General features: G+C 38.2%; 1 protein-coding gene across 2 annotated transcripts in view; it reads right to left on the minus strand.

Annotated features, from left to right (window-relative positions):
* Positions 1-15,999, minus strand: part of dip2cb (disco-interacting protein 2 homolog Cb) — a 54,495-nt gene extending 38,496 nt beyond the window's left edge. For both annotated transcript variants that reach the window (XM_036563534.1, XM_036563533.1), the window contains exon 1: positions 15,611-15,999. In XM_036563534.1, the coding sequence (XP_036419427.1) occupies positions 15,611-15,689 (79 nt within the window). In that variant the 5' untranslated portion in view covers positions 15,690-15,999. The remainder of the gene's footprint in view (positions 1-15,610) is intronic.
* Positions 16,000-16,357: the final 358 nt, after the last annotated feature.

The raw sequence follows: 16,357 nt of genomic DNA on the forward strand, positions 1-16,357 counted from the left end.
ATGTGAAAATGAAACCAAATACAGGCTAGTTAGATGGATGAAGTGCTGTAACTGAATTTCTTTATGGTGTACGGTTAAGGCAGTAGTGCAACACTTTAGGAATCGTGGTACATCTCTCACAAACAATTTTTTTTAATTTTGAACAAACTTTTGGATGAAAATGAATTGACAAATATCTGTTCAGATAACTTGTTAAGCTATAGTCAATGCTGTGACATGCACAATGATACATTTCTTGTTTTAAAAGTTTTGAAACACACCTCTAATCTATTTATACAGAATGAAATCAGAGGACATCCATCCATTTTAGTCTAAGAAATTGGACTGTTTAGCCTATCTGATCTATCTATCATAGTCTATTAGAAGATCATTTCAGTTGTCCATGTACAGGGACATAGTAGTTATATACATAGTAATAAAAATAGGAGTTCACACATTCCAAGAGGCTATAAATAAGGTTATCTACAAAAAAAAATAATAATAATAATAATAATAATAAAAAAAGAGTATGTTAACATTACTGTAAAGATTTCCGACAATGTCACACTTTTCACACTAAGTAGATCATGTGTATCACGAGTACTTTTTGAACACTTTAACTTGACACAAGTGCATGTATCAGTGCAGGAATACTGTAGACTAATTACTTTTATTTACTTAAATTCAACCTAAAACAAAAACTTTAACCTGGAAAAATCAGACACGTTGACATGTTGGGTAGCAGCAACATGATGGGTGATTAATTGATTATCGTCTGTTTAACTGATTACTGAAGTAATAATTTCCTGCAGCTGTAACATCTAATGAACTTTTAATTAACTGACTTTTGAATTATTCAATTCATCAAAAAATTGACTTTCAGTAATAGTTTACTCTACTATTTACTGCAGCTCTAAAGCTTTTTTAACTAAAGCTTCTTTTTAGGGATGCAATAATAGAGGAATTGTGTGCCGATGTTGATATTCAATATTTTTATTTGTGCATATCTGCTGATGCAGATAAACATTTATAAAATGTAGAACTTGTGGCTAAATTGACTTCGGTTAGCATTATGAAGAAATGTAACATTTTTTTTCTGGAGGCTTACAAACACAGTGATATGAATTAAATGCCGACATTTTAGTATTGTAGCCTAAACATTCTCCTCTACCAAAGTACAATAAATATGTAAGCAAATATTGGTTTGAAATATCTGTCCGATGGCAACAATTTTTTACAGCAAACATAAGCCAATACGATTCTGATACCAGTGTGCTTCCCTACATCTGCTGCTACAAATTTCTGATCAAAGCAGCAAGGCCATCCACTAGTCATGACCACACAGGGAAACACATGACCAAAAAACAAATAAAAAATAACTAAACAAAAAAATAAAAAGAGATTGTCAGGGTAGGTTTGAAGGCGTGGTGGAGGTTTATATTTTATTTACTCTGCATTATACGTAACTTTGATATACTGATAAAGACCTAATAAACATAAATGATAGAAACAAAATACAATATATGTCTTGTTTTCCTCCTCTTATTGTGCATGTGGAATACATAAACTCTTTTCCTAAATAATTTTTTATTATAAAAAAAAACTACTATAAAATCTTTTGACAGCAAATTAAAAAAAAACAAAACAATGACATAACATTAGATAAGTACTGCCTTTCAGTGATGTCACTGGTTGGCTGGCTTAATTTAGTGTTGTCAAGCACAAACATGCTGCATCCGAGAATACTCCGAGAATGCACCCGCAACCATGACGACAGAAGTGTGATTGGCCCCCAGAGAATAGAAGGAAATGAGGACAGGGAGTGGCTTCTCCCCAGAGACCACGCCCCTTAACACTAATGTGAGAGAGAGAGAGAGAGAGAGAGAGAGAGAGAAAGAGAGAGAGAGATTCACAGACCCAGGATGCAGCCACAGGCATCTTTCCAGATGTGTTCTCTGAACTCAGATCTACTCATGCTGAATCGTTCTAGAATGACAATCTGTTTCAGAATAATGTCAATTATTATTTCACATCATAGCCCCACACAGACTGCGCACACACTTGCACGAAAAACAGAACACACTATCAAATCTTACACTTCAAATTGGGTTACTGGGTCAGTCTTCAGTGAGCCGAACATAAACACACACTCACACACTTAAAACATGTAAACACACATATGAAGTGGAGCATGTCCTAATACAGATGATCCACACATGACTTCAGGAAGATTTTCAAAAGATCAGAGAACATGCATTCAGCATGGAGTACCAGCCAAAAGGGTTAAAAGATCATTGAAAATCCCTTTACACACAAAGGTGAAAACGCTACTATTTTGCATTCTTTTCTAATTTAACAGTGTTTCATTACAAATGATCGACATAACAATTTGAGTGAAAAGATATTAATCTTCTTAATATTTACATATATTTCTAAATTTCTTAGTGTTTGACAGTGTGCCCTCGAGTTGGCATGGATTCTGATCACTAACAGTGACAAAAGCCCCATATGAGTAGATCAATCCAGTCGACTAAACTTTCGACTCAAGCTTTCATAGAAGGAATAAAAATCTTTTTTGTACAAAGGCCTTAACAATTTCACAAATTTGCCTGAATTTAATTAGTGATCTAGAAATTGTGCAGAAACTTGAATATTTCTTTTTCCTTTTATTTGTCACAACTTTTCTTAGCTCTAAATAGCTGATCAGTTCTCACTCAGATTAGTTCTATACTTCAATGAGACGTTGTCAACTGATGAGAATGCAAAATTCTATTTTTCTCAACCTCACCATAATATATGACTACACAATCTGTGTAAAAAAAAATTAATATAAATTAAACATAAATCTGGATTGACATAAAAAAATCAGGGCTGCAACAAATATTTGATAATATTTCATAAATTCGCTAATTAAAATATTCAAAAACTGAAAATAACTCAAACAACCCAAGGACTTCCATGCAGAAAACAAATCTTTGTTTATCAAGCACAGAGTTGCCAGGTCTGCCCTGGACTCACTGGAGATTTGGCACAGCTTGTGAGACTCCATTAAACTCCAGGTGTGGTCCAAATAAGCTTCCTACTGCTCCAGATTGCTAGCGAGCATATTTTTAGATGTGTTTATTATCGAGAAAAGTTGACAGTGCGTTAAACAGATGCCATTTCTCTGTGTTTGTTCTCTTCCTCCATCACTCATTGCTCACATGGCCCAGCCTCAGCAACTATTCAGGGTTGCCAGATTGGGCAGGAACCCCCAGGTTAGCAGCCCAACACAACTTACTATGAAAATAATAATGTATGAGCATTTTTAAAATTTAAAAATAGAAAAAATTAAACAAACAATAAAAATAAACAAAAAAATAAGCAATTGCAGTTAATAATAATAATAATAATAATAATAATAACAACAACAATAGTAATCAACAACAATAATATTCAATATTCAATAGTTGCACCCAAGAGGCATTTAAAACAAATTTATATCTAATCACTCACAACACTTCAGGAGATGTTCAGAGATGCATTTTAGCCAGTTAAACAAGTCCATCTAGAGCTGTCTTTCCAAGCCATATGTAAGAACCAAAAACCCCTCCCTATATTTTATAATAATGCACGTGGTCAATGACTACAATGACTGCAACAGTTGTCTTACGGCAGTTGTCCACTTGCGTTTTTTCTCGCAGCATTCCGCTACACCGGATCTCTCTGCTCTGCTTGGAAATGAAGGGACTGTACTGAACATATCTGGGGCAGTAAATAACCTGATACACTGTTTGCTGTTGCACAAAAACATAAAATGAGGCTAAAATACATACATATATGCTTTTTATGCTTTTATCATTTTCAGAATCATCAGTAATCCCCTGAAACTAGAATGTTAGCTTGCTTAATCTTACTAGCAGGCAAGCTACCTTAGCAAGTAACCTATAAGTATGAGCTCTGGATGGTTTAAACTCTGGTCTTGCCCCTTGAACCATGTACACTTTATCCAGTCTGAATTGGTTGTTGTATTGTGAGCCACAGTAACGGTATTTCAGTTTGACTAACCAGACGTGCTTTTGACTATAAAGTGTAAATGCATGTGGCTAAAATCTTATCAGGATACAACCCAGGTCAAAGTTGCATGAAACGACAAGGTGCAAACAGAGTCTCTATGATCAGCAAAGTGATGTTCAGTCTCTGCTGGTCTCACAATATCATTCAAGAATCCAGGGAATATTTCATAAAACAACTAAAAGTGATGTTTCAGAAAGCAAATTTCCACAATTTTTTCTTTACCACAAATATAGCCAAAACATGTATACACCCCTGCAGGCAGTTTATCACCCCTGTAGGCCTAGGCGACAACCACCTTAGCTTCTATGATGTTATTAAAACTTGCCACTCAGTCCCCAGTCCATAGAGCCTATTTAATAAAGCTACCCTGAAAAAACGTCTTGCTATGAATTCAGTGTTTGTGAGAATCAAAACTTTACACATATCTGTCTATTCAGCATGTAGCCGTTTAGCTCCGCCCATTCACCTTAAAAGCCTATAACAGAGATCATCAGTCTCAAAGGCACAGAAGAAAAAACAGCATGTTTAATTTTGAAGAATAAAGAGAGGTTAGAAAAAGGTTAAGCAAAAATAAATTATGACCCTTTTTGATACATAAAAACACACAAATGTTCTAAGGGGACCTTACAAGAAAAATGTAGTATACAGGACCTAATATAACACTGAGTTAACCAACATTTTCTGAAAAGTTTTTCACCTCTTGTTTTGAAAGTTACTGCCAACATGTGCACTTGTGAGCTCCTGCTGGTGACAAAATCATATGCTTTACATATTTAAAAAAAAGGAGGCGTATTCCATCATTATAGCAGAGAAGTACTGAAATTCAGTTACAGGTGCCTGAGGGAAAGTATGATATTTTCATAATTTTGCAACTCATCTGAACCATCGGTACACTGAGCTGTATAGAAAATGCTGAGAAGGTGCATATGAAAATATTTCACTTTAAGGTTTCAGGCTATAGGATCACATGCTCACTAGCTGAGTCTGCATTTTCCCCCAGCTGCTACTGCAAGTTGAAATATAGCCCATTTATGCTGTTTTGATCTGATGATTTGATAGGGCTGGACTGCAGAAGGTAGCCAAATGTTCCATGTTATTGTGTTTTACCTAGAAACTAACCCACTGCTCAGAAAAAGCAGCAGAACATAGACTAGAAGCTTAAAATTGCTCTTTTTGTACATGAGACCACTGACATGTTGCACCTGGCAGGTTTATGAATACACTGCAAGTGGTGCAGTGCAAAAATGTATGTTTAGCAATTCCGACGTAACTGTTAGCCTAGTAGTTGTATAATTTTAGGTTTCTGTTGCATTTTATAGTGATGCACCGAAATGAAAATTCCTGGCCACAGTGGGCCCTAATACCTATACCAAAAACTAGTGATGCATTAATATTACTTTTTTCAGACAGAGTACAAGTACGAGTACATCTTTTTGTAGAGCTTGCCAATACTAATTCTGATACCATATTGAGTAAGCATTAAGCAGCTGCTAATCAGTGCAATGAACCTTAACAGTTAAATAGATACAACCTAGTTGAATTTAAATGACATGCATTAGCTAGCTATGCTACATTCGTTACCTTGGATCAAGGTGCGTTGTGGTGGAAAGTTTTACAGTTTTATAGTTTTGATCCTCATCTGTCTTTTTCACTGTAGCACAGTGACAGCAGGAATCACATTCAAGGCTAATCCAAGAAGCTTACATTTCAAGTTTTACATCTTGTTGGAGTCTTTTGCTTGGCTTTTTGAGCTGTAGTTAAAAAAGTTTTTGGTGACTCACACTGTACATTTGAATACACCGTTGTGTACAGACAAAGCCTAGGATTTACTTGCTCACACTGTATAAACACGATATACATGGGTAGGACAAAATGGTCTCTTGATAGCGTGTTTTACAAAGATAATAATAAAAAAAAAGCACTAAAATCACTGACATCTGGATTCGTTTGTTCATTAGCACGCCACTGTAAAGTCGGCTTACGTCACGTTATCAGGTGGTATCAGATGTTGGTATTGGTGCATTGTATAGGTACGAGTGAATGAGCATGGTAATGGGCCATTATCTGATACCAGTATCAGTACTGATGAATTCTTACAGAAAACTAAAATAATTGTTCATTTATTTGTCTTCTTATTTATACTTTTGAACAAACGTACTAAGCATGAAAAACTACAGGGTAATAAAGAAAATACGCTATTATTATTAATAGAATCTGAGCGTCATATCCTGCTACTCAATATGAACAGAGCTTATAAATCTCTTGTCTGTCCCTAATAGACACTGTGAAATGGTTCCACACGGCCAACTTTTCTTCCATTGCTGAGCTGTCGCCACCTAAACTGCTTGAACATGTCTGCACTGACTGACACAGGAGAGCAAAGGAAGCAAACCACGTTTTTAATCACTGTTTCTTGTTTTCATTATGATTCAAATGACTGACACAGCAGATTCTGCAGGACTGTTATAGTCCTATTTAATATTTTGGGTTTTTTTCAGACAAAATTTTCTGATTTTTCAAATTTTTAGCGCATTCTTAGTATCTTTTAGATTAGATTACTGAAACAAATGTGTTAGATCATGGATGTTGCTGCTTAGTGTTATTATTAAATACTTTAAGGCTGCATGCCATTGTTCTATTTGTTTTACTCATTACTGTACACAAAGTTTTTGAGATTGATGTTTTTTTTTGGTATTGAATCAGGCATCAGGAACGGTGCAATGTCATTTATACTATTATAGACTATTGTATATTATTGTTTACTACTATGACTAGCATTAAGTTTAAATCACATTTTAAGAGCAGTTTATGCAGAAACGTGGGGGATTCCACAAGGTTCACAAGCTTTTTCCTCATTACTCTAAGCTTGATGTTGCTTCCCTTTGATAAGTCACAGCTGTCACAGGTTCTGCAATGACACTTAGATTTGACAGAGTTTCACTGCAGGCTTGAGAAAAGTTTGATTATTTAGTTGTGGTCAGAATGTTCTGAGGTGTTGCCATGTTGAAATAAACACAGACTTTCCTGAAAAAGACGGTATCTAAAAGGCAGCATTTGTTGCTCCAAAATGTGTCTTTTAGCATTAATAGTGCTTTCACGGAAGTTACCCATGCCACCCCATGCCATGGGCACTAATGACAGACCCTGGCTTTTGAACTTTATGCTGGTAACAATTTGGATTGTTCTTTCCTTCTTTGATCCAGAAAACAGAACGTCCATTATTTCCACAAACAATCTGAAAGGTTGACTCATCAGGCCACAATGCACTGTGCATCCATCCATTTTAGATTAGCTGAAGTCTTGAAAGGTTGTGCCTCGATGTTGCTGACATATGGCTTCCACTGAGCATATCACACTCTTAACATGTATTTGTAGATGCAGCAACAAATTGCAGTTATTGACAACAGTTTGTCAATGTATTCCCAAGCCCATGTGGTAATATCCATCACAAAAGCATGTCGGCTTTTAATACAGTGCTGTTTGAGGGGTCGAAGGTCACTGGCATTCAGTTGTGGGTTTTGGCCTTAACCTTTACACGCAGAGATTCCTTCGGATCTGCTGAATCTTTTAATAAAAAAAAACCCTTGCAAACACTTGTTAAGGAACATTGTTCTTAAACAGATGGACATCTTGCTGATGCATTTTTTGATGGTGAGCTTCAACCTATCTTTGCTTATTAAGAACTAGGTCTTTCTTGGATACCCATTTTATATCCAAACACCTCTTTTAAAATGTTTCTGACCATGTAACAACGTTCTTAGCTTTTTTGTTTCAATACAGGTCAGAGTTGACTTACAAATCATTGCTTTCTGTTTTTAATCACGTTTCACATCCTGTCCCAACTTTCTTGGAATTGGGTTTGCACTACTCTTAACGTCAAACAGCAAGAAGTCAAAGTTAGAGCAGCTATCGTAGGGCAATACCACTCTCAGTCACTTGAGAGCACCTGGATTCAATCATGTATGCGTGCACACACTCTCTCACACACACACACACAGAATAATTCATGGTACAGTTATTAGAATATTTAAGTGCGACACACTTTCTGATCCAGATATGTCATTTCCTTTGACTCAACTTCACAAAAGAGTGCATGCATACATATATGCACACACACAAACTCAAGCTCATAAGACTGCCTTTGTTCCTGTTCTAATAAAACATAAATGATAGATGGATGCTATCAGAAAAAAAAACAAAATCAGGCACAGAAACAATTAGACATCCAGCCAAAACCATCACTACACATCCTCTTCAGGCCATCTCATCCTCTTGCACTCTCTCTCCCTCTCTCTCTGACAGACACACAGTTTCTCACACTAACCCCACCCCCTCTCTCTCTTGCTCTCTCCAGAACACGTTGTCATATGGCATAATAAAACTGTATGTAGGTCACAGGCTTATTCAGACACTCTACTGCCAGTTACTGCGCGCACACACACACACCATAACTTAACATGGTTCTTATCGCCATCTAAAACATCCAAAACATTTCCTATAATATCTACTGTGTGTATGCATGTGGTTGTTGGTTGAAGTTTAGACCCATAATCACACACAGCATAGCATCAGTGATGGTGTTATTTTCAGAAAACACTGACAACTAGGTTCACAGTAGCTGACACACCACACTGTTTGTGACATGGACTTTACGAGCCTCAAATGGGCTTTAAACTGCTACTTAAGGGCTGAGACTTTGTCAAATCTCAGTCTCCGCTTTAGAGAAACAGTCTTTCTTTCCATCTTAAGCAGTTACCATTTTGTCTGATCAAATACATTTGGCAATTTAAAATTATGTTCAACCAAAAAGTTACACAGTTGTCCCCTTACCCCAACCTTAGTTGATCAGCCAAGACATGTTTGGTGTTTGAAGTTTGCTTCTTTAGTTCTGTACTGGAGCCAAGAGGCTAATAAGCAATGGAAACTTCTAGCCACCAGGCTAGCGCTGTGCAAACTGCATATGCAAATAATCGCACACTGGCCTCTAACCAGAGTTGTTGGGCAATCTCAATTACACTTGCTTATGTGGTTTCTGACACTGTACAACATACTGCTATCTATAAAAATGGAAAAAAGTACATTGCATAACTAAACATTTAGCAGTAGAAGCCATCTTGAAGCCTGAATTTTGCTTGTGCTTTTACCTATTTTTATAGAGGACAATAGATTTGAAATAACACACGGAGGTCAATTTGAGAGAAGTGTGTGATGATTTAGGCTTGCACAATGCTGTCCTATGGCCGTAAGTTCACATTACTTGTTAGCTACATCACCCCCGTGGCTCCAGCGCAAAACTAAAGAAGCAAATTTCGGATATATCTTTGCTCAGGGGCAGACGATATGGCAATAATATAACATCACATGTATCATATTATTTAGTTTTGTGACCAAGTTGGACAAAATGAACATTTAAAAAAAAATAAAAAAAACAGGTATGGTTATTAGCAACAATAACTTAAAAAAGCACACTAAGCCAATCAGTAACATACACTGCTTGTTGTTGTTCTCTTCGCAATTAAAAATTATAAACTGTTCCCGTGGCATTTCTACACAGACACCGTTCGACACGGAATACTTAAAAACTGGACTCAGCACGTTTTTTTTTTTTTCAACAAAGTTAATTGTGCTTGGGGTCACTGAACTGTTCGGAGGGATGATATAATGATGTAGCTATCCACTGACTGGTCCTACGTTTACATCGGTATTGTGCCACTGTATCCTGCTGCATTATTTCAAAATGGAAAACCAAGTAAGTTCAGTTTGCACACACGATAAATCAAAGCAGTGCACGATTTCTAAATGTTAAACAGCACTACTGCGCAGGAGAGAGGGGCTGGTTAGCATTAGCTTAGCTAGCATGATGCCTTCTCTGCTCACCACAAAATAGGTTTGATTCTGCCTTACAAAAGCTTTACTGACAAAAGTTTAGATGATAATCGACTGACTGGTGTTGGAGTGACAGAAAGCTGAAATTGACCTTGTTCTGTAGTGTTTTAAGCTGTAGCCTTCTAGGCTAAGCTAGCGTGAGCATATGGCGCATCCTACTGCAGGACAGACTCGATTCCAGCGAATCGATGCTCAAAAAACACCCGTTCAAATGTCTGGTGGCTGCTGGGCTACGCTGGTGCAGTTAGTCAGCAACAGGTGTAACCCACCGCAGCACAGGCTCAGTTTCAATAACTGCTGCTCAAGTAACACCCAATCAGAAGATTAAGAATCTGTGAACACCCCACAAGACTGATGTTGGAGTGACAGACAAGTCAAAGGTGTGTTGTGAAGTGTGCTATGTGTAGCTATTAGCCTGTTAGCAGTTAGCCAATCTTTTCTGTAGGTTTCTTTAGTGTTTCCTGGTTCCGATTTAAGAAAAAGAAACTCTCATGAGTCTGCACCAGTGCAGTGCGACAGGGTATGGGCTGAGAACCATTTGGCTCAACAGTTTCTGGACCTTATCACCTGACTGCAATTATTTTGTTGATCACAATTATTTAAGCCAACTGAAATTATTTTCCATGGCTGTTCACATGGATATGCTGTGTCATGTTTACATCACAACAGAATATGAATATGAGTCCATTTTCATTAGTTGGGTTGAGGCAAATTCATGTAAATTAAAGCAGAAAATGCATTCATTGAAATTTATCATGGGTCTTACAAAAACAACAAAAGTTCTAACTTCTAACAGGCAATTTAACATCTTTAGAATGCTACATCAGTGAGTAATGTTTGTTTATTTGAGCTTCAGCTGTTTTTGTCGTCAGTCGGGAGGTACTCAGCATCAACAGCTAGAAAGCAGAAGAGCTAATCAGCCAATCTGGCCAGTTTAGGCTTGCACTTTAAAAACTGCAGGCAATGAACAAAACAGACAATTAAATTGTTAACAGCAATTATTTATATGGCAATCATCAGCTACGATTTCACAACATTTCCATGACAGCCTGTTTATTATCTTAATCATCCTGTGATGAAACGTAACAACCACCTTAACAGTAGTATCAGCACTCAAATACTGGCATCTTAAATGATGAAGCCAATACTTGAGTACCCACGCACACCTCTAATACCCACGATATCCTAAGAAAAACGTATTGTGATGTTATTTATTATAGAAAATTGTGTTCCGATCTCTAACACAACAGCCAGGTAATCAATGGATGCACTCTGCACAATGAGTAACTGGCTCGGGTGAGTCAGGAGCAGGAACAAAGCCCAGATGTGGAGTGGATGAGGGTCCTGAAGGCTGAACTGATAACCAATGAACTCCTTAGGTCAGGAATGCACAATGAGGCCCAGGAAAGATTTCTCCATTCAGAGCAAATTAAAAATAGAAACAGGAGATGTCGGACAGCTGTACTTATATACAGAGCAACCTGAGCCCAGCAAAAATCCAACCCCATGTCTCCTTTCTTTCTCTTTCCTGCTCTCCTCTTCTGCCCTTCCCTCTTGTTCCGCCCAACACACACACACACACACACACACACCTATAGGCCTACATAACGGAATGTAGAGCCTGTTATGCATATAAACATTCTGAGTCAGGATAACCAATAGGAGATGGATACAATGTCACATGACTAAGGCTAAAAATAACATGTAACTTGTTCTTTCTGCCTTTCACCCTCATGAAGATCCTATTCACACATAGCAGGACAGTATGAGTGTGTGTAAGAGTGAATGTGTGTAAATTGCTAGATGACCTAATGTGTTATCTGTATTAGGGGTGGGCAATATGGTGATATTTTATCATTATCGTGATAAATCTTATTTTCACACTAAACAATGTGCTTCTCTGAGAACACTCTTGATATCACTGATACATAAAAACACCATTAAGTAGCATGTTTCGCTACAAATTTTAGTTCGAAATGTTATAACAATCACTGTACTCCATTTTTGATGGCGGTTTCTAAATATGGCACTACTAGTGCATTGTGTCTGTGTGTCAAAACATCATGACAGATTTTGTATACTGTCTGTTGAAAAGGGTTGAGCAATATGACAACATTGATCGTTATTGTGACAAATTACACCACATGTTTTTCTGAGTATATTGAGAATACATACATACATACATACATACATCATCTAAACCGCTTATCCTTCTGGGTCGCGGTGGGGTGCTGGAGCCTATCCCAGCTGTCACTGGGCGGATATTGAGAATATTGTCAGTAATTCCCAACAGCATGTTTGTTACAAAGAGATCATTATTAGTCCTATTTAGTGCAGCATAACATGAAATGATGAATACAGATTATTGTATTATATACTTTTTATAGTATTTTTAAATGTGGAACTACTTTTTCTAAACTAACATATCAGATGTCAGAAAAAATATATATTGTGACATATTGTTATATTATATATAAATATACTGCAAATGTCACATTTTAGGGGTAATGTGTCATTAATATAAATGCATGTAATGTATTTTACATTTGTAACCTTTGTCTTTTTATTGTTTTAGTGTTTCTTAGGGTAAACTGGAAAATGTGATTTATGTGAATACAGCAGGTTAATATGAAGCTGGAGGAAATTTTAACCCAGGTTTTAAATACATATAAAGGACTGCACTTGGCACACACAATAAATTATTGTTAAATAATTGTTCAACTGATAATTATGTTAAATTTATTGTGAAAGAAATAAGAACAAGACAAAAAGCTTTTATTTTGAATATGTATGTATGACAACACTACTTCTACAAGCGCGTACATGAAAGTAAGACAATAAAATCGTTTTGAAAGAAAAACGATCTGATAAGGAATCTACTCTCAAACACCTTCACTTCCACTGAAATAAACGTAGGACACATGCGCACACACATAAAATAAATGTGCAACTGAGGGCAAAAGTATGAAATATTAACTCATGACTGTCTGGATGTAGGGCATGAGTGAGAGGCACTTTAGAGAGACACTGTCTTTCACACAGACCCACACAGTATATGTTTCTGTTAAGGGAGAGGACAGTGTGTGTGGTGTTTGTTTACATAAAGTACCTGTATGGCAAGATGAACACCTGCCTCGTAGCAACACACCTGGCAACAGAGCAACCTCTCACTGATCACTCCAAAACACACAGAGAGCGAGAGTAAGAGTGAAAAACACACACACACACACACACACACACACACACAAACACACACACAAACACCCACACAAACACACACACACTTATACATACACCTTGTATCTCAAAAAAGGTAAATTTACAGGAGAAGGCAGAAATATCCTTAACTTTTAATGCAAGTTAACAGAGAAATTATTTATTTCATTTTTATTGATCCATTTATCAAGAAATTCTGATACTATGTAAAGGGCAGCTGGCAATTTCAAATTTCTATTAATGTGTGCACATCTAAATATTCATTCACACATATATATATATATATATATATATATATATATATATATATATATACACACACACACAGAGAGAGAGAGAGGCACTCACAATAGCCAATGGGCAGATGCTAAAAAAATAAACAATGAGTTTATGTCCTTTTACTAAGATCAGGGCAAAAGGTCAAAATTATTGTACATGGTAGCTGACTGCATGTTACATATGCAGAGGATGATTAGGCTAAAAAAACAGTGGGAGTATCTGTTTAATCAACTGGCATATCTTAAATATTCATCCAGAACATCAAGGAACATGGGAGTTTTTTGCTGGCTCATTAAAAGAAGCTTTCTAACAACATAACAATACATACACTGCTACTTCTAAAGATTCCACTACTGTTTAAGCATTTTTGTGTGTAATTTTTTTTACTCACTAAAGCTTCTATTAGGTTTATACTTCCTAATATGTGCAAGGAGTGTAGTAACTAGAGAAGTGACTAAGGTACGTCAAATTACACCCTTATCAATGCTTATGCATAAACATCCATACATTTTTTCTATGTAGCGTATGTAAGTAATCAGTGGATATACTCTATGCTTCCCAATCAGAAACCTAAGGGCTTGGAAATAATTTGCTATGCAGTCTCTCTGCTCCATTTTTAAGTAAACACAAGCTTTGCATTTGCGCAGTGTGTAATTGGATGAACCTTCTCTGGACAGACTTTAAATTATCTTCCACACAAAGCATTACAACAGTCTAAAAATGCAAAGCTTGCATTTACTCAAAAATGGGCCAGACAGACAGTATAGCAAAATATTTCAAAGCTCTTAGGTTTCAAGATGTGAACAGCATACAGTACATCGGCTGCTTACTTACATGCACTACATACAGAAAGGAAAAGAAGAAAAGATAAGCCTATGTTTACATTAAATACACATATGTGTGTTTACTCTGACCAGCAGGATGCCCTAATCCCCCAACAAGTGTCTTCTGAGCCTAAAGGCTTTTGTCCTACTGGCCAATCAGATTAGGGAACAATAGAGATTGAGCCAATCAGAGGGAAGTGAGGAAAGTGGGCCAAAACCCGCACATGGCAGAAAACAATGAAACCAGAGCGACATTATAGGACAGGTCATGATCTTATGAGAGTAAATGGTGGACATTTATACAACCATATATATGGACACTAATCCCTTATATCTGTAAAACATGCATTCACTAAAGCGATACAGACAGACCTTCACGGGCACAAATCCACTCATATATAAGCCATGCAAAGACTTTCAACGTCATCTTGTACATTCGCACATAAACATTCACTCTCTCCCTCTAAAACATACCAACGTAGGCATGATATGCTCAAGGCCAGTTCAGGGATGTATAGAAAGAGGGTAAAACCACTAAGTAAAAACTTCTATCCTTATGCTTAGTGAAATGATGCAATCAACATGAAACCTGCCTGCTTCACTGCTTGAGCCTGAACATGACCTGCACTCACTCACTCTCACTCATATGCTGCCATGCAATATCTCTGAGATTTTACACCGCTGCTCGGATTATCCTAGACCAGAAGAACTCACTGCTACAACAATAGACATTAGATGGTGATTAGAATGGAGAGAGAGAGAGAGAGAGAAAGAGAGAGAAAGAGAGAGAGCGAGAAAGAGAGAGGCTGCGGAAGGGAAACGGACGAGTATGTCTGTTATTTTGGGGGACATGCTCAAATCTCTTCGTGCCTTTCACGCGCCAAACGCATCGCAAGTCGTTAAAATCATGAAATAGCGATCAAAACAACACCCGCCCCCCACCACCAGCGCGAGACAGGACAGCCAATGAGACATATTCACATTCAGCCCATAGAAGAAAAGCCAGGGTGTTTATGTTCAAGCGAATGCTGTGTGTGTGATTTTGGGGTGAAAAATCCCTGCACGGTGTCCCTCAGTCATCACTGCCCAGTCTCGGAAAAGAGGGTCCGTTTACTTCGTGTCATCCAAGGTCACACCTGAACCGTTCGGTCCATTCTCCAAACGCGAGCAAACACCGCACAACGGATGTAAACACCAGAGAGGAGAAGAGAAGAGGCCCGTTTCAGGGGTTCGGGGTTTCAATCTGTTAGCCTACGGTTCTGGTCTACGCGCAGACTCGCTCCTCTTCCTCCCGAACCACCGATGACGGCGCTCCGTTAACACATAAAAACAGAGGAGGGGGATAAGAAATGTAAAAAAACGCCTCTCACCTTCCGAAAGCTCCAACTCCAGTTCGGCGAGCCGCGCGCGTATCTCGATAGGCAGCGGTAACGTGTCACGGTCCGCCATTCCCGCGCAGATGCAGCTTCGCCTCGACTAGCCTCGCCTTCTGCCCCCGCAGCAGCAGCAGCAGCCGCCGAGTCTCAAACGCGGTTCGTCCCCGGAGCACCAACGGGCAGCATGAGCATATGTGAGAGAGATACTCCGACTACAAACGGAGAGAGAGAGAAAGAACAGAGCTTCCAGGCGGGCTCTAACGGCTCACTAGCGCAGGCATCAGACCCGCCGTCCAGCGGGCGAAACGGCTCCGGTAAAAACAGGATGCTGCTAATCCCCGTGATTTGCGGTAGAGAGAAGAGCAGAGCTGCGGCGATGCCTCTGTGGCTGCTGCTCTCCGCTGAGGTCACGTGATCTGCCCGCGCTCTCGGTGCCGGAAGAGGGCGCCAAAGCGCGTGGACCTCAGAGACCCTCCCCTTGAAATCTTTGTGGAGACTGTAATGGAAATCGAGAAATCTGCAGCTGGCCGGGGAAAAAATAAATACATAAATGCTGCGTTTGTGTGGAGAGGGGTGTGTGATGATCAGCAGCTATGATAGTGTAATGATCCAGAAACTCTTTTCTGTTGTGGAGATCAGTGGACACGTCTCTGGAGGCGGCAGTGCACTTTTTCAGCCTGAAAATTGCAAGTTTAGCCCTTTTTAGACCTCACAGCTTTGGCACAAATTGTAAAACATATT

This window comes from Colossoma macropomum, unplaced genomic scaffold (assembly GCF_904425465.1).
Source record: "Colossoma macropomum unplaced genomic scaffold, Colossoma_macropomum, whole genome shotgun sequence".
Classification (NCBI taxonomy): domain Eukaryota; kingdom Metazoa; phylum Chordata; class Actinopteri; order Characiformes; family Serrasalmidae; genus Colossoma; species Colossoma macropomum.